Source organism: Salvelinus namaycush, unplaced genomic scaffold, assembly GCF_016432855.1.
Source record: "Salvelinus namaycush isolate Seneca unplaced genomic scaffold, SaNama_1.0 Scaffold256, whole genome shotgun sequence".
Classification (NCBI taxonomy): Eukaryota; Metazoa; Chordata; class Actinopteri; order Salmoniformes; family Salmonidae; genus Salvelinus; species Salvelinus namaycush.
In genome coordinates, this window is record NW_024059408.1 from 27873 (window position 1) to 52259 (window position 24387).

At 41.6% G+C, this 24387-nt stretch overlaps 2 protein-coding genes across 3 annotated transcripts in view; one reads left to right on the forward strand and one right to left on the reverse strand.

Annotated features, from left to right (window-relative positions):
* The window catches only part of LOC120039130 (nodal modulator 1-like), a 29310-nt gene extending 27823 nt beyond the window's left edge, over positions 1 to 1487 (reverse strand). Inside the window, 2 exon segments of the mRNA XM_038984652.1 lie at positions 473 to 740; positions 1259 to 1487. Coding sequence (XP_038840580.1) covers positions 473 to 740; positions 1259 to 1274 — 284 coding nt within the window. The 5' untranslated portion in view covers positions 1275 to 1487.
* A 409-nt stretch (positions 1488 to 1896) lies between these two features.
* On the forward strand, positions 1897 to 24387 carry LOC120039135 (transmembrane channel-like protein 5). 2 transcript variants are annotated; one of them, XM_038984657.1, is made up of 21 exons: positions 1897 to 2250; positions 2845 to 3030; positions 3742 to 3998; positions 7746 to 7823; positions 9362 to 9478; positions 9887 to 9989; positions 12066 to 12147; positions 12580 to 12840; positions 13031 to 13179; positions 13905 to 14049; positions 14436 to 14588; positions 15776 to 15951; positions 17390 to 17465; positions 17575 to 17672; positions 17861 to 17956; positions 18997 to 19072; positions 21442 to 21575; positions 22073 to 22246; positions 22776 to 22854; positions 23170 to 23253; positions 23364 to 24387. In XM_038984657.1, the coding sequence occupies exons 2-21, from the start codon at positions 2954 to 2956 to the stop codon at positions 24003 to 24005; spliced, it is 3057 nt and encodes a 1018-aa protein (XP_038840585.1). In that variant the 5' UTR covers positions 1897 to 2250; positions 2845 to 2953; the 3' UTR covers positions 24006 to 24387. The 2 variants fall into 2 exon arrangements, with proteins under 2 accessions (XP_038840585.1, XP_038840583.1); XM_038984655.1 differs by having other exon boundaries at positions 2852 to 3030.

Below are 24387 nucleotides of genomic sequence, written 5' to 3' on the forward strand. Positions count from 1 at the left end.
AATACACCAAGAGAGCTTTGACAAAGAGACTCAATATAGTGTCCACCATGAACATAACCATCTCTAGACCCAATCGTTATGCTCATGAAATTGTAGCCTACTTGTAGTGAATGTTGTGCTCTGTTATTGAATAAGGCTTGAGAATTGCCATATCTCTAGGAGAGATTCAGAGAGCATTCCTTCACTAATCCTGTAATGTCTCAAATTGATACGAGAAATGAAACACTGCCTGCAGAGCAATAACTATGCACTGCTGGCCCCTACAGTGAGTGAAGGCAATGAAGGCAGATAACCAATTACTTCCAACACAGTAAGACTCAGTTAAAAACATAAAAATCTCTGATGTCCTGTAACTTATACAGTTACATGGTATACAAATGTTATTACACAGTGCAACCCTTTTCATTGTATCATTACAATACAACATTTTACACCAGTATAACACTGCATGAAGACATATTAGCGATCTGACTTGTCTCTGCGTTTCTCCGCCATAGGTTTGGTAAGTTCCCTGACTGGTCTCTGTTGGGTCTGAGTCATGTGTTTCTCCTCATGCTGTCTGGCCAATGTGGTCTGTCCCCATTTCCCACTGCTGGAGGAGCCCAGCCTGGTCCGTGAGCTGCCACGGCGCTTGGTACTGCCCGAGGCTGAGGGCTTTCTGCGGTACAGCAGAGACTGGTAGCTGGGGAGCTGGTCCAGTAGTGGGTTACGTGGTGCTCCCAGACGGTCATTGTGGAACACTGTCAGAGAGAAATACAGGGGGGAAAAAAGTGTTTTGTGGAAGAGGCTCGGGGTTAAAGTTCATAAAGTGAGAGTAAAATGTGGGGTTTAAAGAGCAGTACTTGAATGCAATACACTGTATTGATATCATACTGTTGAACTCACTAAACTATTTGGCTGTGAATGTACAGGAAGTGGTGTAGCCATACAGTCATTGCAACAGACAGGTACATTTGAAAAAACTACAACAACCACACCTCAACAATTACAACTATCAAAACATATCTTCAGCAACCAAGTTACTGTTGCTATTTAATGTCATAAAACTCAAAGAGTAAGGGAAGTTTTCTTTCAATAGCAACGATAATTAGCTCAGTTTTAGCTAAAAGTTAGATAGCTACCCGTTAGCTAGCTAACATTGGCTGGATAGCTTTTTAGCGTTAGGAAAGTTTACCTGCCTTGTCTATCTAGATAACTGGCTACATTTACTAACTTACTTGCTGAGAAGGTCCATATGAAATTGAGTTTGCTTAGTTACCTGAGTCTCTCTCCATTTTCAGTTGTCCTCGTGCACGTTTAATATCAACGAAAGTTTAATGAACAACTTTGTTAGCTAACTAGCGTAGCTAGCAGACGTTGGCTGTCAGTCAGCAGAAGGAAAACAAAGCCGCATTCCCTTTCCTGAATCCCAAAGCGACGCAACTCTGGAGCTAGATGTATAAATACTAGATCGGCATAGCATGCTTTCCCACAATTATACACACAACAATCGTGCTTATTTAATTGTGGATATGACTGGAGTTTAATCAAAATTAAATACTGACAAACGACCCGACCAACAATTTGACGTTTATTTGTATAGCTAGTTAGCTAGCTTTTGTATTTATATAACAACATTTGTCGCGCTCTACTGTCCTCAAATGCCACCACCATAAACCTTTTAAATGATGGAGCATCAATAATTATTAACGCTTAAAATGGGGTAATATTATTTGAATATGAAATAATAAAAAATGTCCAAATAACAATTTAATTGTTTATTATGCTGCTATTCACATAATTCAACATTTTGTTTGACATTGCGTTTTAAATAGAGAGTCGAAGACGAAAGTTAATCATTATGGCTCTTCATTGCAATTCCCTATCCTATTGCACACTGCACATGCAGTCATTCGTAATAACACAGTTGAGCCCTTGGCCGTCCCATATCTTATTATGCCAATTAATTTTCACGTCCTATGGGAATCATTTGGAAATAGTTGTCATTATGCCAACCATAGCACCTATTAGATTTGCATACGGCATTTAGAACCACCGGACTTTTACCTTTATTTCAAGTGCACAGTTCCGGGTAGTCTGACAGACACACAGTGATAAAGTTCAACAAAGGTAGATCTCTCAGAGCTACACTCTAGCTACCACAGTTGGCACTTCAAACCTGGATTATAAGGAAAAAGGGAGGCAGCCTCGGACTGCAACATCTGTTCAAGCAGCCAGCAGATTTCCCTGAATAAGCAGCACATTAACCAGGTAATTACACTCTGTGGATTTATTCTTTTAAACAATTGTTTGATACAATAGGTTTAAATTGTTACTTTATCCAACAGCAATGTATACTATTATTATTTGAAACATGGTTATATTTCTCATAATTCGACAACACAAAGATTCACTGTCACATATGACTATGTGTTTTTCCCACAATAAACTACCATGTCAACATATTTGTTAGTCAGATCTCTTTCCAGACTTTGTTGCTCAGGAATTTGTTATTTCTACTTTGCCTACCTTACTGCCATAGGGCAGCACTGAGGCACAGACCATGGCAAAACAGAAACCATATCCCTGTGTTAATAAATAATGATATACACAGGGATAGGACAGGGGAGTTAAATAACTTACTGAATACAGCCATTCAATCCAAAACATGTGATGTGTATTAGATAGCACAGCTTTATTTGTGAAAAGAAGATGGGAATAGCGTCGAGGTATGATCTCAGAAGTCTTGTATTTGCCCCTTCTTTATACCCAAGGGGGTCTTGTTGCTAGTGGCACGTTTATGTCTCGTTTCCAGTTCTCATTTTATGTAATGGCAAGCTGATTCTCACTAATTGTTTTACTGAGAATACAGTAGGAGGCCCTTTCAGACCTCCAGGGAACTAGAGAAGAGGGGGACGGACCGAAACCACCGCCGGGTTAACCACTATAGAAGAAGATCAAGCCAAGGATCCCTATGTCGCACTACAACAACACTGGAGGATATAACAACACTGCCTATCATGACAGTGACACCCTGGAGATAGATAGGAGGTATGTGTGTCAACTTGTACGATTGTGTTTGAATGTTTGTTATTATTCTGCTTTAACTGGGTACAGTTAATCAAACCTCTGGGTAATGGGTAGAGGACCTGAATGACATGTTGTGACGGACAGCTCTTAAAAATGTTTTGGGGGAGAGGGCACAAATAACACAAATATGAGAAGTGAAGTAAAACATAATGGTCCAGTATTAGAAAATAATACTGAGAGGATCTTTTGTTCTGTATATTTAAATGTAAACCATCATTGTGCTTGGTCACATCATCTCTAATCTCTCAATTGGTGTCAGATTTTTTATAATGCCAGTGCCATCACATATTGTAGCAGGAAGCTATCCCTGAATTGAATACTTTCAAAGTGGTCCAATTCTCCTCCTTTGTGTGTTGAAGGTTGTGTTACAGTACAAGGAGTTTGTTGTAATTTTAAGTTAATGTTGTGCTAAGTACTAGAGACGGTCATGAACCTTCAGTGGTGTGACCAAAGTAATGGTATTTCTTATAAGCGACTCACTTTGTAGCGCCTCAGAAAAAAAACATTATTGTCTATGACAGATGTCATATGTCTATAATAATATTGTAGCATGATTCTTAGAACACCATCAGCAACCTTATGAGTGTAATGATTAAGGTGTTGGACTGACTGATGCAGGGTTTATACAACAACACACCAGTAATGTTATCTCCTCCGTCCTTCTCTCCAAAGTCCTTCCAGGAAATCCCAATCCCATCACAGTAACCCCCATGGTAACCCCTACCCCAGGGATGATGGAGCCGCGGGGGAGAGGGGCAGGTCCGACCTTCAGCAGCTCCCAGGAGGGGTCCAGTCCAGCTACGACGATGCCCAGGAGAGAGTGCCCTGGGGCGGGTGGCAGGAGGGGAGCTGGAGGGGCAGAGACAGCATTCCCATGGGTCTCCTTCCTCCCCGGTCGGAGAGCCCACGATGGCAGCAGCATGACCTCAGTAAGTCGATGTTTGATTTAATTGATGAATTAGACAATAGAAACAAATAATGTACAGCCACACACTGATGTAATGGCAGTACACACGTTTTCTGATGGGAGATTGTATTGTAAACAGATAAGAGAAATATGATTCCTTGTGCTGTAGTAAGGGTAGTCTCTCCTCCAAGATTTGGTTCCGGGTTCTGAGAGGATAGTATGGCCATGATTTTGTTGGAATGGCAGCCTGGTTGCATAGACTAGACGTAACATAGTAAATATATATCATTGACACTCAAATTAGTATGATATGTTACGTTTGGTATGTTTACATAAGTCCAGTATGAAGGAAGTTTGAGGTAGTTTCGCAGCCAATGCTTAGTAGCAATAGCGCTTACGCTAGTTAGCAATTGTGCTAGTGCTAGTTAGCAACTTCCTTCAAACTGCACATAGAGACATAAAAATGGTATCTATGAGTTCATCCTACTCTGGGGACGTAGATAAAGGGCCTCATTGCCAACGCCTTTAACCCTTTAACCTAACTCTAACCTTAACCCTGACCTTAACCCTAACCTTAACACCTAGCCTAGCTAACATTAGCCACCTAGCTAATGTTAGCATTAGCCACTTAGCCACCTAGCTAACGTTAGCCACAACAAATTGGAATTCGTAACATACCATATGCGTTGCCAATTCGTAACATATTGTACGAATCGCAATTCGTAACATATTGTTTGAATTGTCATTCGTAACATATCATATGAAATGGATGAACATCCACAAATGAATACATACAGTACCATATGAAATGTAACATATCGTACTAATAGGAGTGTCTGGATTTACTTTACTATGTTAAGTCTACCCCTGAGTCCAGGTTGGGAATGGAGTAGTATTTCAGTGTGGCTGGTCTTCAGGTTCTGTGTTGCTAAGTGACTTTGAATTTCTTCTATTACTTCCTGCCTTCTGTTTGGTTAATTATTTGTGTTTTCAATGTTGTTATAGGTACCATATCCAACTAGTTTTCTAACGCTTTTAAAACACGGAAGCCAAACGCTCAAACTATTGCTACAACATCAGTGGAGGCTGCTGAGGGGAGGATGGCTCATAATAATGGCTGGAATTGAGCGATTGGAATGGCATTAAACCATGTGTTGATGTATTTGATACCATTCCACTAATTCCTCTCCAGCCAGTACCATGAGCCCGTCCTCCCCAACTAAGGTACCACCAACATCTTGTGATACAACTTCCTCCGCGCTCATGCTTTATCATAATTCATATGTGCTCCACTAAAAATCCTTGCATTTGGCATGTTTCTGATAGCGAAACAACCAACATATTACTTGCCTTATGTGCTGGACCTTGTAGACTAAACTGCAGAGAGAGAAAACATAACTGATTCAAATGGTTTCCCAATCAGGCAGGCTAGATGCAGTTATTTCGAAATGATTACCGGGATGTATTCAAAACGCCAGGCTTTTGAGCGGTTTTTCAAATGGCATAGGATATTCACTGCAGTTTACAGGCTAGACTACAGTTTTGTACTCACTTGAAAACAATAATAACATTCTTCATTACATTGTGTTGTGGTAGCATAGATAGGATACATTTATTGTCCCTAAAAAATCTTAAACATATGGTAGCTTTTCCAGCTGCAAACCCGGGGACTGGGAGGGCGCGCACTCAGCGCAGCCTCCGGAACGCACCCAGTGTAGAGCTACCTATGATTTCGTTATCTGATCAACTTTTTTTATTTTGCTTTGTACATTGACTGGATATATTCACTATAGTATTAAGCCAAACATTGAGCTTTAAATAATGGTCTAATATGCATACACTTCTACTTAGGCTATAGGCTACATCTCGAGCCTGTCTGTCTTTGTTCTGTTGTGCAATTACGCACCTGGCCACTGACACAGCTATTCCTCTTAAATCTTGAGGAGTCCCAGGAAAAGACAGAGTACAAAAGCTTTTTGGACCCTTATTTGGACCTTTCTTCTTTAGCCTACTAACCGCCTATTGGAGGATAGATGCACGCGTGCACTCGCTTGCTGAATGTGAAATAGGCTACAGCATTACGAGCGGGGAGTTGGAAAGGAGAAGCCCATATTTTCCTATAGTAGGCCTATCTTAACACCGGGCTACTTCCTGACAAAATACACCATATGAGTGGCCTGCTAATGTACCTTTCTTGTGCTTCTAAACTGTCGCGAATAGACCTGAACTGATCCAAATGGTTGCATAATCAGGCCTATAGGCTGTAGGCCTATGCAGTTATGTCGGAATGAAACAAAACAGGACGTTTGAGCGGTTATTCAAATGAGCCTACATCACTGCAGTTTACAGCCTATGGACAATAGTTGTGTACTCACTTCATAACAATAATACATTCCTCGTTGCACTGTGTTGTTGTAGCCCAGGTACAATAATGTATTGTCTAAAAACGTAATCCTATGCCTAATCAATAATGGAACTTTGCGTGCCGGTGAACCACAGAGCGCAGCCTGGAGGGCCGTACTGCAGATTTGCCATTTCATAATCTTGTAACGGACTTTGACAGGTAAATATTTAGACTATAGCTCTAATATTTATCTAATGCATGGCCTAATAACTAGCTAATATTTAGCTTCTTACTTCAGCTACACATCACTCACCTCTTTTCCAGCTGTTCCCGTGCGTAACAGGCTATAACAAGCCCCTCAGCCTCTCTGCAATAGGCGATTCCTCTTCTGGTGAAATCCCAGGGAAGCTATAGGCTACAAAAGCTATAGGACATTTCTTTGTATACTTTTTTTTTTACAAAGCCTAATAGCCTATTCAGGGAAAGAAGCAGGCTTGCTTTTACTATTTGCTGAATGTATAACAGGCCTACAGCATAGAAAATCAATTTCGGGGAAAATTGAGGAGAGAAAGTGTGTTGGTGTGATTGATCACCTTTGGCCTGTTATGATTATAACATTGTTGCACTGATGCATTGCAAATAGTTGTACAGTACATAGCCTAGGCGAGCACAGTGAAAAACAAGACACAAAGGAATTGACAACCATTAGAAAAATGGAAATCACTTGCAAACCACTTGAGCAATGAGGCAATGAGATGCTGTAAAATATGTGCAGGCTCTGCGTTTGTTGTTCAATTGCTACATTTAAATACGAGTTACTATATTATTTTTCATTTGGCCTAGATGTACATTGAAGTATTATTTGCAGTTGTCACTATGACAATGAACACACCCTGAAAGCACTGGTCTGAACCAGTATCTGTGCGTTAGACCTCGTGAATGGTCTTGTGTTACCACCTTATTAATAGGCGGTGTGCAGTAGAATGCGTTGATCAGTTGATTGACAGGTGCAGGACTGCAGAACAATACTCGATAAACTTTCCTCTAGTGTGGATGCTCACCAACGTTTTATAGTTATGTAGACTATAGTTTATCAGTATAGTTATCGTTATAGTTTTTGGCTTTGTTTTTGACAATTAACGTAATTATCACAACATAACTACTAGTAGGTCTAGCTAACGTTTGAGAACTTGAATGAAATACATATACAATTACACTTACACTTGTTTACTTGACTTTAATACTCTACAAATGGACTCCTTCAAATAATTTACTCGAGCAAATTTGCCACATGCACGCTGCACTAGGTAAGTAAAGCAGAAATCGAATCCATCACTTCCGTTGTTTGGCTGTGCCCATAGCAACGGTCGAAAATTAGGTGGATGCAATTAATGAATGTAGTGTTCTGTTCTCCATGATGTTCAGATCACAGCGGGTACCAGATCGACCAGGCAACGCATTATGACACAATGCCTCCTGTTCGACTTCCATCTGCAACTTCAGGTACTGTTCAAACCACTTCTAAAGCACATACAGTAGATTACTCTCTATTTACTTCCTTACTTTACTTCTTTAGTTGGTCCCTTTGATCATAAGAACCTTTGAGGTTAGTTGTTGCACTATCCTTGCTACAGGCAGTTAGATTTGGGTATGTAATTTTAGGCGAAAATTGGGGAAAAAAGGGTCAGATCCTTAAGAGGATGATTTGACGATCCAATGTCTAATAAAACATTACCCAAAGGTAAACAGGCAGCACAAGGAAGTTGGCAGAAAAATAACATCCCGGGAAACTATGGTGCTAACAGTTTACAGGGCTGTATTGATTAGGGCAAAACGTAGCAAAACGTTTTACAACGAAATGTTACAATGAGCATTTCTTTTTGGACAAGTCCAGGTAGTCCCTCCCTGTTTCAGTCTGTTTTCTTCCATTTGTTGCCTAATGAACACAATCCAGGTAATACGGTCTCATCACGAGGACTGATGATTAGGTGTTTTCTATGGTCATCCCATAGCCAACTCCTCGTTTGGACGCCTTTCCTTCCAGTTCTCTGCTGCCAGTGACTGGAACGAATTGCAAAAATCACTGAAGCTGGATTCTTATATCTCTCTCACTAACTTTAAGCATCAGCTGTCAGAGCAGCTTACCGATCATTGCACCTGTACATAGCTCATCTGTAAATAGCCCACCCAACTACCTCCTCCCCATATTGTTATTTATTTTTTGCTCCTTTGCACCCCAGTACCTCTACTTGCACATTCATCTTCTTTCATTGTCAGTTAGTCATGCTACTGCGTTTGTCAAATGTATGTGAAATATAGTACACTCTTAGAAAAAAATATGCTATCTAGAACCTAAAAGGGTTATTTGGCTGTCCCCATAGGAGAACCCTTTGCATATAGGAGAACCCTTTGAAGAACCCTTATTGGTTCCACAAAGAACCCTTTTGGTTTCAGGTTCTACATGGAACCCAATGGGTTCTACCTGCAACCTAAAATGGTTATACTTGGAACCAAGAAGGGTTCTGCTATGGGGAACACCTTTTGGAAACCTTTTTTTAACCACCTCTATTTGATTTGGTTTAATCAAAGTTGATCATCAGCAGCTAACGCTTATTTACACATTGTAAATATTGACTCACAACACACCCATGCAATGTGATGGGGGGTCTCCCCTTTCAAGCCACCTAAAACCACTTCCTTGTGCAATCAAGCACCATGTCAGTGCGTGAACCAATAAACCATGATATATTGTAAGTTGTATGTGCATGCCGTTCTTTGTAAGTTCACTTGTTGGCACTGGAATTATGGGAATAAATTGTGTTTGCCAAGTCAATCGGTGAACATGATCTGAAATGAATAAATAGAATGTGCAGTACTTTTTATTAGCTTAACATATTATATATCCTCCGTATTGTTAGTGCTAATAGTAAGCCTATGATGGATGACTTTCTATTTGTTCAACACACATTATTAAGCTCATAATTCCTCAGTAATAGCTAGGCTGTCAGCTGTGTTTAATTAGATGTCCTTGTGTCTCCCAGGTCATGTTTCGATGAGGTTCAGGGGGTCGAGGAAGATGAGTCTATTCCCTGTAGGAGAGGCTGCTCTGGGCAATCTGGGCCTTTCTGAGGACGACATCAGGAATGAGATGGAAAATGGTCAGGGATGAAGAATGGAGAGCCTAGGGCACAGCCATAGAAATTAAATTACTAGAATTGTATTCCTATGGGCACAACAACTGTTGAGAATGCCTGACCGTTCTCCCTGTAGAAATATGATGTTTCTCTTTTCAATCGGTTCAGGACAATGTTATCCATTGAAGTCATATTCTGGATACACTCACTGATTGAAGTATAAGACGTTTCCTACTATATAATGACTTCATAGCTCAATCCTAACCCTACATCACTTCTTATACTAAAATTACAATGATAAACTCATATATTATACATTATATTATGTATTATTATATTATAATTTTTTGTATTATATTACAGTTCTGATTTTAAAGGCATACCATGATTAATAACCTCACAGATCTGTCTTATCATGTCTTTGTCCAACAGAGGAACATAACTTGGTCCAAGAGCTGGTTGCTATGTCAACGAGGGACAGAATCAAGGCCATCAGAGACCTCCCTATGAGCTTTGATGACAAGAAACACATCAGGTACAGTTGAAGTCGGAAGTTTACATACACTTAGGTTGGACTCATTAAAACTCGTTTTTCAACCACTCCACAAATTTCTTGTTACCAAACTATAGTTTTGGCAAGTCGGTTATGACATCTACTTTGTGCATGACACAAATCATTTTTCCAACAATTGTTTACAGACAGATTATTTCACTTATAATTCACTGTATCACAATTCCAGTGGGTCAGAGGTTTACATACACTAAGTTGACAATGCCATTAAACAGCTTGGAAAATTCCAGAAAATGATGTCATGGCTTTAGAAGCTTCTGATAGGCTAATTGACATCATTTGAATCAATTGGAGGTGTACCTATGGATGTATTTCAAGGCCTACCTTCAAACTCAGTGCTTCTTTGCTTGACATCATGGGAAAATCAAAAGAAATCAGCCAAGACCTCAGAAAAACAATTGTAGGCCTCCACGAGTCTGGTTCATACTTGGGAGCAATTTCCACACTCCTGAAGGTACCACGTTCATCTGTACAAACAATAGTACGCAAGTATAAACACCATGGGACCACGCAGCCGTCATACCGCTCAGGAAGGAGACGCGTTCTGTCTCCTAGAGATGAACGTACTTTGGTGCGAAAAGTGCAAATCAATCCCAGAACACCAGCAAAGGACCTTATGAAGATGCTGGAGGAAACAGGTATAAAAGTATCTATATCCACAGTAAAACGAGTCCTATATCGACATAACCTGAAAGGCTGGTCAGCAAGGAGGAAGACACTGCTCCAAACCCGCCATAAAAAAGCCAGACTACGGTTTGCAACTGCACATGGGGACAAAGATCGTAGTTTTTGGAGAAATGTCCTCTGGTCTGATGAAACAAAAATAGAACTGTTTGGCCATCGTTATGTTTGGAGTTAAAAGGGGGGGTTTGCAAGCCGAAGAACATCATCCCAACCGTGAAGCACGGGGGTGGCAGCGTCATGTTGTGGTGGTGCTTTGCTGCAGGAGGGACTGGTGCACTTCACAAAATAGAATGCATCATGAGGGTGGATATTTATGTGGATATATTGAAGCAACATCTCAAGACATCAGTCAGGAAGTTAAAGCTTGGTCGCAAATGAGTCTTCCAAATGGACCCCAAGCATACTTCCAAAGTTGTGGCAAAATGGCTTAAGGACAACAAAGTCAAGGTATTGGAGTGGCCATCTCAAAGCCCTGACCTCAATCCAATAGAAAATGTGTGGGCAGAACTGAAAAAGCGTGTGCGAGCAAGGAGGCCTACAAACCTAACTCAGATACACCAGCTCTGTCAGGAGGAATGGGCCAAAATTCACCCAACTTATTGTGGGAAGCTTTTGGAAGGCTACCCAAAACGTTTGACCCAAGTTAAGCTACCAAATACTAATTGAGTGTATGTAAACTTCTGACCCACTGGGAATGTGATGAAAGAAATCAAATCTGAAATGAATCATTCTCTCTACAATTATTCTGACATTTCACATTCTTAAAATAAAGTGGTGATTCTAACTGACATAAAACAGGGAATTTTTACTAGGATTAAATGCCAGGAATTGTGAAAAACTGAGTTTAAATGTATTTGGCTGAGGTGTATGTAAACTTCCGACTTCAACTGTATAGTTGTCATGTCACCGTCATAGGTAAAAAAGTGCCTGTTTTCTTTCAGTTTTACTATGGAAAGTTTAACTTATTACCAGGGGTAGTAAAATAAGTACTATGTACAAAGGTAGGTAGGGCATCAAGTGTGCAGTTATGTAGGCTTGCAATGTGAGATCATTGGGGAGAATAGTCACACACACAGACACACAGACACACACACACACACACACACAGACGCACACACACACACACACACATCTTCTTGCAGTATGCGGGTAAGGAAGAAGTGTTTACCATAAGCGCATCGCATCGGCCAAGTCCAAAGTTTACAGCCACACAGCCAGCCAAGAGCACTGTGCAACTTTTGACAGGTCATATATTTTATGAAGAGATAACGCTGTGATGCGCGTATGTTATTATCATACGCTACATAACTGTATCAGACTGTAATCTTTATGTTTGTTTGATCTCTTATCTCCTAGGGGCCAAGTGTTGGCGTTGAAATCATTCAAAAAGTCCCGGCAACTGAACTGCTTTTCAGACTGCTCAACGACTGTCTCACTGGTGAGCAGTTTGACTCTCTGACATCTTTGTGTCTCTGTGTGACCTCCTATCCTGATGCCCAACTTTACTTCCTGTGTGTCCCTGTACTGCACAAGCAGTGCCCTATTAAACTATGGCAAAGTGCAATGCTTCCTGTGGTTGGCTATCACTAAATCTTTATGCCTTTTATGAGCAATACAATTTGCCAGGGTGACATTCTGTCTCTGCATTCAGCGACACTTGAACATTGGCAAAAGCAGAAACAGACTGCCACCATGCAGGCTACAATACAATAACTTTCTACTTACATTGAACATTATTACTGTTCCATCATCCACATCCTCTATTGACAATTACACCTATTCTGTGACCGCTATGCTATGAAATCTATGACAGTGCATTTGTGACATACAAGACCCCCACCACTGTTCTCAGACCAGTCTTCCCCCTCAGGCGTTCCGCAGGTGCGGTGCTAACATGACTTTAGCCAGGCAGACCCTGGAACTGTGGCGGGGTACCATGAAGGAGGTCGGGGGTAAATTTGGCACGGGGGTCCTCTCCTACTTCAAGTTCCTAAAATGGCTGCTGATGTTCAACATCTTCTCCTTCCTGGTCAACTTTGGTTTCATCACCATCCCCCAGCTCATCTATCACCCCACGCCAGACATCCCCGCTGGGGTCAGCTTCAGAGGGCTAGAGATACTGACCGGAGCGGTTTGTTGTTGTATACTATTCACACTACTTCTAGTAGAGGCTTCTGAATGAATCATTCCATAGCAGCATACGCTACTAATTTGATCAACTTATTTGTCATACTACACCCCGTACTGTAAAGTCAGCACACAGTGAACAGTTACTGTGTGATAAAAACATTTTTATTTTGATGTATCTATTTTCCCCACAGGGTTATTTCAGCCACACAGTGATGTATTATGGCGGCTACAGTAATAAAACACAAGGAACAGGGGGCTGGCCTGAGTACAACATGCAGCTGGCCTACTTCTTCACCATAGCAGCCTACATGGTGTTGTGTGGAGCCGCCCTCATCTACAGGTCAGTATGGGATGGGACTGCACAGCATAGTCCACAGTGATCATGTAACAGTAACATTGTATTGACCACTATTAACTCTGCTATGGACTGTCATTTATGTCTTGCATAGTTTGGTTTCCATGTGCTTCTTCATTGGTTTCAAGTGCCAGTAAATCATTTATCAAAGCCAGTTGATCTCACGTGTATGATGTCAATCAAATCACCAATGCCATGACATTCACATCATACCTTTATGATATTTATTTAACCTTTCCTTCATGTTGTAATAGTGCAGTAAAGGGGCCCCTGTTCTCTCTCTCTTTCTCTCTGTCTCTCTCAATTCAATTCAAGGGGCTTTATTGGCATGGGAAACATATGTTAACATTGCCAAAGCAAGTGAAGTAGATAATATAAAAAAGTGAAATAAACAATAAAAATGAACAGTAAACATTACACTCACAGAAGTTCCAAAAGAATAAAGACATCGCAAATCTCATATTATAGATATATATATATATATATAGTGTTGTAACGATATGCAAATGGTTAAAGTACAAAAGGGAAAATGAATAAAAATAATAATAAATAAAATATGGGTTGTATTTACAAGTGTACGAGTCTGATGTTAATGATAATGCAGAGGATTTCCCCAAAGTTGCTGTTGACTCATATCCCACGGTAGTTATTGGGGTCAAATTTGTCTCCACTTTTGTGGATTGTTGACCTCCCCCTCTCTCTCTCTGCAGCATGGCCAGCTCGTTCAGGAAGAAGTATGTCCTTGCAGACTCAGGCTTGGGTGGAGCCTGGCAGCTCCTGTGTAGCTGGGACTTCAGTGTGACTAACGAAAAAGCCGTACGACAGCGCAAGAACAATCTGCGCATCCAACTCAAGGTCACTTTCACTGTAATCTCGGAAACCAGAAACAAATCTTGTGTGAGCTGGCCAGTTATCAAGCTTTTACAAGCGACTAATGTCACTGTTTTTGATAAACTATTACTGTAGCTTTGTTGAGCTCATGGCCATATCATTACTGTAGCTTTGTTGACCTCATGACCATATCATAACTGTAGCTTTGTGCCAAGAAAGAATGTAATATCGCTGAACAAATCCCACATTTGCGAGACTAGATAAATGTCCAGTACTTGTGACTCAGTACTTATCTGCTCTTCCATACATAGAATACTCTGCACTCTGACTTGTTAGGGGGCCCAAATAGGATCTCTCTCCGATAACCAACTGTGAAATAACTTTGAAGTAATGTTTCCATTCCCCTCCAGGAGTCCTTATCAGAAAAGATCCAGGTGGCCCTGCTACCTCTGACAGAGAGGCTGAAGCACTATGGGGTCTTCCTGGGTACCTGGCTCCTCTCCACGGGCATGGCCTTGGGCTGTGGCGCCAGTGTCTACTTCCTGTGTCAATATGACACATCGGTATGGTACATTTTATGAACCTTTATATAACCAGGAAGTCCCATTGAGGTCAGAAGATTTCTTTCCCAAGGGAGACCTTACATAAACGTTGTGACACAATGACACGTTGCTTCCTTACAAAGCTTGTGTTGTTAATGTATGATCCGGGGATCAGCTGACCCTGATCCATCTAAGTATGATGAAGACCAGGTGGGGATTAGTTGAATCAGGTGTGTTGGCGCTGTGCTAAAACAAATGCCTGCACACTGTGTAGCTCCGGGACCAGTGTCGATGACTATTGTATAAGACATACCCTTGTGTACAGTAATTCAAAGTGTGTCATAGCGCCTGTGTGTACCTGAGCATATCTGAATCATATAACATCAATACGATACTACTTTCCTGGCAGTACAGGGTGTGGTCTTTATAATGGTGTTAGTGGGACATCATTGCTACACTTCCACCAAATTATTATTATATATTTTTTTCAATTTAACCTTCATTTAACTAGGCAAGTCAGTTAAAAACAAATAATTTTTTACAATGATGGCCTATACCGGCCAAACCAGGACGATCCAGTTTGTTGTGATACAAACTGGATTTGAACCAGGGTGCCTGTAGTGACATCTCTAGCACTGAGATGCAGTGCCTTAGACCGCTGCGCCACTCGGGAGCACCTAAGACTTACCCTACACCAGTGTGTCACCACTGATTTATGTTAATGTTAGCTCAAGTGTTATTGTGTTTCCATCAGGAGTGTGACGCTAAATACTTGGGGAGAGCAGAATCAACAACATCTGCATCATCAAGACAGTTGCTTTGTGACAAGGTGTTAAAGTCCACAGTTAGCCATTGTTATGTAAATGCCAGCTGAAAAGTACCCAGGACTTTGGCTCCAAGTCAAAGCAAGTCAGCCGGAGCCATGGCCCAGTGAGACATGGGTGCCGGCCCTTGTAGATGGAAACAGAAAAATCTGAGCCTTTTGTGTAAAACACCGGGGTAAATCTCAAATGGAAACTGGACACTATTTTGCTAAAGCTGTGATTGATTATGTCCAGGCTTCAGTGTCTTATATTTTCTCCAGGCTGGTTGCTTCTAGGCACTGATCTATGAATAGCTCACCCTCTCCAAAGCCTCTTTTTAACATGGGGGAAACACAAAACTGTCCTTAGATCAGAACAAACTGACCTACTATGGTATCTTTCCAGCGGACGAGGAAGTCAGCGGATAAAGCTTCCGGCTCTCTCCTGGAGGAGGCCGCTACTCTCCTCCTCCCCTTTGTGGTGTCCCTGATCAATCTGGTCGTCCCTCTCTTCTACTCTCTGTTCAAAAAGATAGAACACTACTCCAACCCTCGCATGCAGGTCTATGCCATCATAGTCAGGTTAGAGATGGATACTAAACACATTTAAAAAAATATTTGAACGAAAATACATACACTGCCAGTCAAAAGTTTAGATACACCTAATCATGTAGTAACCAAAAAAGTGTTAAACAAAACAAAATACATTTTAGATTGTTCAAAGTTGCCACCCTTTGCCTTGATGACAGCTTTGCACACTCTTGGCATTCTCTCAACAAGCTTCACCTGGAATGCTTTTCCAACAGTCTTGAAGGAGTTCCCACATATGCTGAGCACTTGTTGGCTGCTTTTCCTTTTCCACTCTGCGGTCCAACTCATCCCAAACCATCTCAATTGGGTTGAGGTCGGGTGATTGTGGAGGCCAGGTCATCTGATGCAGCACTCCATCACTCTCCTTCTTGGTCAAATAGCACTTACTCAGCCTGTAGGTGTGTTGAGTCATTGTCCTGTTGAAAAACAAATGATAGTCCCGCTAAGCGCAAACCAGATGGGATGGCGTATCGCTGCAGAATGCTATGGTAGCCATGTTGGTTAAGTGTGCCTTGAATTCTAAATAAATCACTGACAATGTCACCAGCAAAGCACCCCCACACCATCACAAATCCTCCTCCATGCTTCACGGTGGGAACCACACATGCAGAGATCATTCGTTCACCTACTCTGCGTCTCACAAAACACGGCGGTTTGTACCAAAAATCTCAAATTTGGACTCATCAGACCAAAAGGACAGATTTCCACCGGTCTAATGTCCATTGCTCGTGTTTCTTGGCCCAAGCAAGTCTGTTCTTCTTATTGGTTTCCTTAAGTAGGGGTTTCTTTGCAGCAATTCGACCATTCACACGGTCTCCTCTGAACAGTTGATGTTGAGATGTGTCTGTTACTTGAACTCTGTGAAGAATTTATTTGGGCTGCAATTTCTGAGTCTGGTAACTCTAATGAACTTATCCTCTGCAGCAGAGGTAACTCTGGGTCTTGCTTTCCTGTGGAGGTCGTCATGAGAGCCAGTTTCATCATAGCGCTTGATGGTTTTTGCCCAATTTTCGCCTAAAATGACATACACAAATCTAACCGCCTGTAGCTCAGGACCTGAAGCAAGGATATGAATATTCTTGATAAAATTTGATTTGTTTAACACTTTTTTGGTTACTACATGATTTCATATGTGCTAATACCTACTTTTGATGTCTTCACTATTAATCTACAATGTAGAAAATAGTAAAAATAAAGAAAAACCCTGGAATGAGTAGGTGTGTCCAAACTTTTGACTGGTACTGTATATTGAAATCGATTGATCAAAACAATTTGCTCAATGATCAATTTAAAGCAATGGATGAATGAAATATTACAGTAATGTGTAAATTCTAAATATGCTTAATAAAATATTAGGAAAAAACAGAAAGGTCATATACTGTACAATGTTTTAGAAGACTGATGTTTTGAATGCCTTTTTCCTTTTTAGAAATGTCATTCTCAAGATGTCCATTCTGGCTATTCTCTGCTACTACTGGATCAAGGATGTGGCCAATACATTTTCAGTAAGTACCTTTAAACCAAATCACATGCATGCTTTCAAAAATATTTTTGATTGTCACTAATATCTACTGTATGTTCATCCACCACTTTGATTACAACCATGTGTCTTAGTGCTGGGAGTCCATCGTAGGACAAGCCTTGTACAGACTGGTGATTATGGACTTCCTCTTCGTAATGTTAGGATCCTTCTTTGGAGAGTTCTTGAGCAAGTGAGTGGCATTTTCAAAACACATTTTGCCATAACGTGTTCACTTAAAGCTAAAAAATGCTACATTATGCAGTAGAATTCTATATTGTAACTCATCTTTCTGTTTTGAGGGAAAGTTTCAGTGAGGCATCTCATAAGGGTTCATTGAAAAATGCTCTTCGGTAACTCCTTTGTTCTTTTCTCCACCAGTGTCATTGGGACTAAATGCATACAGAGCCTGGGAGTTCCAGAGTTTGACGTTGCCAGGAATGTCCTTGACCTGATCTATGCACAGACCCTGGCATGGTACTGACGTTATTTCATTACACTGTACTCTACTGTACTGTACTCTACTGGACTCTACTGTACTGTACTGTACTCTAATGGACTCTACTGTACTCTACTGTGCTCTACTGTACTCTACTGTACTGTACTGTACTCTACTGTACTGTACTGTGCTCTACTGTACTGTACTGTACTCTACTGGACTCTACTGTACTGTACTGTACTCTAATGGACTCTACTGTGCTCTACTGTACTCTACTGTACTGTACTGTACTCTACTGTACTGTACTGTGCTCTACTGTACTCTACTGTACTCTAATGGACTCTACTGTACTCTACTGTACTGTACTGTACTCTACTGTACTGTACTGTGCTCTACTGTACTCTACTGTACTCTAATGGACTCTACTGTACTGTACTGTACTCTACTGTACTGTACAGTACTGTACTGTACTGTACTCTAATGGACTCTACTGGACTGTACTGTACTGTACTGGACTCTACTGTACTGTACTGTACTGTACTGTACTGTACTCTACTGTACTGTACTGTACTCTACTGTGCTCTACTGTACTGGACTCTACTGTACTGTACTGTACTGGACTCTACTGTACTCTACTCTACTGGACTCTACTGTACTGTGCTCTACTGTACTCTACTGTACTGTACCGTACTCTACTGTACTCTACTGTGCTCTAATGTACTCTACTCTACTGTTCTGTGCTCTAATGTACTATACTCTACTGTACTCTACTCTACTGTACTGTGCTCTAATGTACTCTACACTACTGTACTCTACTTTACTGTACTGTGCTCTAATGTACTCTACTGTACTGTGCTCTAATGTACTCTACTGTACAGTGCTCTACTGTAGTGGACTCTACTGTACTCTACTCTAATGTACTGTACTGAGCTCTAATGTACTCTACTGTACTGAACTGTGCTGTCCTCGACTCTAATCTCTGTTAATCTATAGCTCCATCTATTTTCATAGTAAAACATAACACAGTACTGTGGATGAGATATGGTCAATTTTTATAACCATGTTTTTCTGTCTGCAGGATCGGAATCTACTTCTCTCCCCTCCTCCCAGTGATACAGATAATCAAGTTTTTCATCCTCTTCTACCTAAAGAAGGTAACCTGTTCAGTATGGTTCTTCTACCTAAAGAAGGTAACCTGTTCAGTATGGTTCTTCTTCCTAAAGAAGGTAACCTGTTCAGCACGGTTTTTCTACCTAAAGAAGGTACCCTGTTCAGTACGGTTCTTCTTCCTAAAGAAGGTAACCCGTTCAGTACGGTTCTTCTACCTAAAGAAGGTAACCCGTTCAGTACGGTTCTTCTACCTAAAGAAGGTAACCCGTTCAGTACGGTTCTTCTACCTAAAGAAGATAACCCGTTCAGTACGGTTCTTCTTCCTAAAGAAGGTAACCTGTTCAGTACGGTTCTTCTTCCTAAAGAAGGTAACCCGTTCAGTACGGTTCTTCTACCTAAAGAAGGTAACCTGTTCAGTACGGTTCCTCTACCTAAAGAAGGTAACCTGTTCAGTATGGTTCTTCTACCTAAAGAAGGTAACCTGTTCAGTATGGTTCTTCTTCCTAAAGAAGGTAACATGTTCAGTACGGTTCTTCTTCCTAAAGAAGGTAACCTGTTCAGTACGGTTCTTCTACCTAAAGAAGGTAACCTGTTCAGTACGGTTCCTCTACCTAAAGAAGGTAACCTGTTCAGTATGGTTCTTCTACCTAAAGAAGGTAACCTGTTCAGTACGGTTCCTCTACCTAAAGAAGGTAACCTGTTCAGTACGGTTCCTCTACCTAAAGAAGGTAACCTGTTCAGTACGGTTCTTCTACCTAAAGAAGGTAACCTGTTCAGTACGGTTCCTCTACCTAAAGAAGGTAACCTGTTCAGTACGGTTCCTCTACCTAAAGAAGGTAACCTGTTCAGTACGGTTCTTCTACCTAAAGAAGGTAACCTGTTCAGTACGGTTCCTCTACCTAAAGAAGGTAACCTGTTCAGTACGGTTCTTCTACCTAAAGAAGGTAACCTGTTCAGTACGGTTCTTCTACCTAAAGAAGGTAACCTGTTCAGTACGGTTCCTCTACCTAAAGAAGGTAACCTGTTCAGTACGGTTCTTCTACCTAAAGAAGGTAACCCGTTCAGTACGGTTCTTCTACCTAAAGAAGGTAACCCGTTCAGTACGGTTCTTCTACCTAAAGAAGGTAACCCGTTCAGTACGGTTCTTCTACCTAAAGAAGGTAACCTGTTCAGTACGGTTCTTCTACCTAAAGAAGGTAACCTGTTCAGTACGGTTCTTCTACCTAAAGAAGGTAACCTGTTCAGTACGGTAGATAACATAGGCCCCTTAGCAGACACTTCTTATCCAAAGCAGTGAGTACATATTCAGTACAGTGAAAAAAAGGTATTTTATAGTACAGAGAGTGAGTACATTTTTAGTGTGGCAATGTGACCCCTGCAGGACTGGTTATTGCTAGTGCAGCACTCCAACCAACTGAGCCACACAGGAACATGGCTGACTCAGGTGACAGTAAGCTGAACCTTGGTGTTGATTCACTGCCCTAGATACCATGCCATAGCAGAATGGGCCAGGCTCGTGTTACTCTCTTCTGAAGAGGGTGCTGAAGGTTTCATGACACGGTTGAATGGCATAGAATTAGCTCTATTCATAGATGGTAGCGATGGTCACTAGGATTTTACAATACAATGATGAAATATATATGAGTGTCCTGGGAATGAAAAGAGATGTTTTCCCTGTGGTATATACAGGGAAATCATTACATGTTCATCAATTCATCTGGGGAAAAAACTACAAGTGGAAGGTGTCTGCAATAAAGGATTTAGTTGATCAAATACAATAATATGATACCTGTTAAAGGTCCCCAAAGCACACACATCCCTGGGTCACTCCTCTTTTCAGTTCGCTGCAGCCAGCGACTGGAACAAGCTGCAACAAACACTCAAACTGGACAGTTTTATCTCAATCTCTTCATTCAAAGACTCGATCATGGACACTCTTCCTGACAGTTGTGGCTGCTTTGCGTGATGTAATGTTGTCTCTACCGTCTTGCCCTTTGTGCTGTTCTGTGCCCAATAATGTTTGTACCATGTTTTGTACTGTTACCATGTTGTGTTGCTACCATGTTGGGTTGTCATGTGCTGCTGCCTTGCTTTGTTGTTGTCTTATGTCTCTCTTTATGCCTTTTGGTAGGCCGTCATTGTAAATAAGAATTTGTTCTTAACTGACTTGCCTAGTTAAATAAAGGTGAAATAAAATACAAATAAATACCTCCCTGACAAATCAAAAATTATTTTATTCCTGGTTAAGGTGCAGGTTAGTTGTTACTCTCAGTTCTCCCTTAATGTCAAAGGTCATTGTTTGTTTACCTGTTCATCAAATCGTGCCGTTGCCAAGACACCGTCAACAGGCTCCTCCTCTCTCTATCTCCCTCTCCAGCTCTGTAATGCCCTGTCTATACTTTGTGTCCTCCAGGTCAGCCTGACCCAGAACTGCCAGCCCCCCAGGCGAGCCGGCAGGGCGGCTCAGATGCAAACCATCTTCATCGCTATCCTCTTCTTCCCTTCCTTCGTAGGGGCTCTGTCCATGGTGGCCTACACCGTGTGGACGTAGGTGTATAAGTGGTCAGGGCAAGGCTAGTCTAGGGACTTATGTTGTGTTAAGGCTGTCATAGATTAAGGCAAGGCCATGTTAACTTAATGTTGTGTTAAGGCTGTCATAGATTAAGGCAAGGCCAAACAAACACCTGTAGATATATGGATTGGTTCAGATTCCATCTAGTTCTGGATAAATATGACTTGTTCAGAAGAACTGTAGTAATTCATTGATAACCAAGAGATAAACTTGATTCAGTTTGGTTTAATTTTAGAGGCTGAGATAGTCCGTGGAATCATGCTGTTTGATTAGCAGCTATTCAAAAGCATGACGCTATACTTAAACCTTCTAGTAAGAAAGTTGAAAATGTGTTGAAAGTTGGTTGATTGAAAGTTGGATGATTGAAAGTTGGATGATTGAAAGTTGGTTGATTGAAAGTTGGATGACTTTGGCTCCTTTTCTCTGACCTAAGCATTTCAAACTGCCGTGTCTCCCCTGATCCCTCCCCCAGTCTGCCCCCCTCAGACAAGTGTGGGCCCTTCAGGGGCCTCAACACCACCTTCAGTGCAGTACAGATCTGGATGGACGATCTGAACGGGGTGGATGCGTTTCAGTGGACTGTCTGGATCTACCAGCACGTCATCAGGAGTGAGATATTCTACTTCCTGGTCTCTCTCATCATCCTGTGAGTTCATCTTTGTTCATGTTGAGGTGGTTATGTTGGGTTAAAGTTGTGTTTATGAAGGTAACAAGTACTTTTAAAGCGCAGTCTTACGGTAAAGTGACAGTTGTCTTGAAAATGTGATATAAGGCATAAACTTAACTTGATCATGATTCCTAATTATTGATCGTTTGAGCTGTTTGTCAAAAGATTGACTTGTACATTTTGCTAGTCACACTTATCCAGAGCGACTTACAGGAGCACTTAGGGTGAAGTGCCTTGCTCAAGGGCACATCGACTGATTTTTCACCTAGTCAGCTTAGTGATTCAAACCAGCGACCTTTCGGTTACTGGCCCAACGCTCTTAATCGCTAGGCTTCCTGCCTTGAAGCAGCATACTGAAGTCCTATCAAGCAATACATTCAGCTTTTATAACGCTGTCTACCGGATCAAGCCTTCAAATACAATCTCATTGCACTTTATGACATTAAGTGCCTACTTTTCCCTTTCACATACTGTAATACAAACTCACGGACTGGCCTCCTTTCCACAGTGTCTTCATTTACATCTTCAGGCAGATCACTGAGGGACGCCGGCTGCTTATCATTCTACTGAGACAGCAGATTGTTAATGTGAGTTCTAGTGAGCTGTCTGGTCCGACGTGTCTCGTCCATCAGAGCTGTTGTGTCTGAAGTGGTTGTGTCTACGTTATGAGGATGTTGAAGTGCCGGAGTAATATATTTAGCTGAAGTCATTTGAATGTGCAGTGTTGATGTTGTTCATTTGTTGTTTTTATGAATTGTATTGACTGTCTAGAACGTTCTCTCTCTCTCTTTCACTCTCTCTCTCTCTGGTTGTCTCGCTCTCGCTCTCTCTCTTTCACTCTCTCTCTCTCTGGTTGTCTCGCTCTCGCTCTCTCTCTTTCTCTCTCTCACTCCCTTTATTAGGAAGGGAAGGACAAGGCATTCTTGTTGCAGAAGCTACAGACCCTTCAGAAATCCAAGCAGAACAAACAGAAAAAGAAAAAACAGGTGAGAGGATCAAAGAGAAATGACCTTGAGACTATCGAACTTAAATAAATACCTAAACTCCTATTTATTTCAAATGTCATACTTGAACTATGACCCTTTATCTCAATCAGGTCAGGAAAAGACAGGAAAATGAATCCTCCACTGGCATGCTCCAGGCTCTGATTGCCCGACAGCGGTTGGAGCAAGAGAATGGCGACAGCAGCAGCTCTTTCGGTGTGCCTATGCCTTCCGGCCACTCAGTCTCTACGACATCCAGTGCTATGATGCAGGCCATGCTAGCCAGGCAATACGCAGAGGACCAGGATGTAGCCAGTTATCACGGGGTGCCATTTCCTGCAGACCAAACACCTGCGTCCTCCAGTGCACTGATACAGGCCATGCAAGCCAGGCAAAGGGCGGAGTCACAGAATGAGGACGAGTTTTACCGGGCGCCAGTTCAGTCACAGAATCCAGTAAACGCATTACCCAGTGCGATGATACAGGTGATGCAAGCCAGGCAGAGGGCGGAGTCAGAGCAGGAAGAGGACGAGTTTTACCGGGCGCCAGTTCATTCAGAACATCCAGTGTCATCAACGTCCAGTGCGATGATGCAGGTCATGCAGGCCAGGCAGAGAGCAGAGGAGGAGGAGAGCGAGTGTTACCGGGCGCCTGCTTCTTCACAGCACCCAGATGCGTCAGGCACTGGTAGTGCTCTGATACAGGCCATGCTAGCCCGGCAACAGGTAGAGGAGGAGTACGGTGACAGATACTGAGCATGACCGAGAACTGAACCACTTGGGGGGAAAAAAGATGGCGGACACAATTGAAATGTGACCAGCTGTAGAAAGCAGAGAAATATCAGAAGATTCTGACTGGCATCAAGAGAGGGCAGGACCACCTCTATGTAGACTGTTTCTATTGGACCATAAAAGAGTGTAGCCAATGGGGTGTGAAAATATACATCTGATATGTATTCCCTTTTGATAAAAGAACACATTGTTTTTGTACAAAAAATTATTTTAATAATAATATTTAATATATTTGTGTACTGTATGTATACATGATATGTGCTTAGCCTGTAAAATACTGTCAATGAATGTTGTATAAATGTAGGAATATTCTGATCCGTATTAAATTGTAAATACTATAAAATTG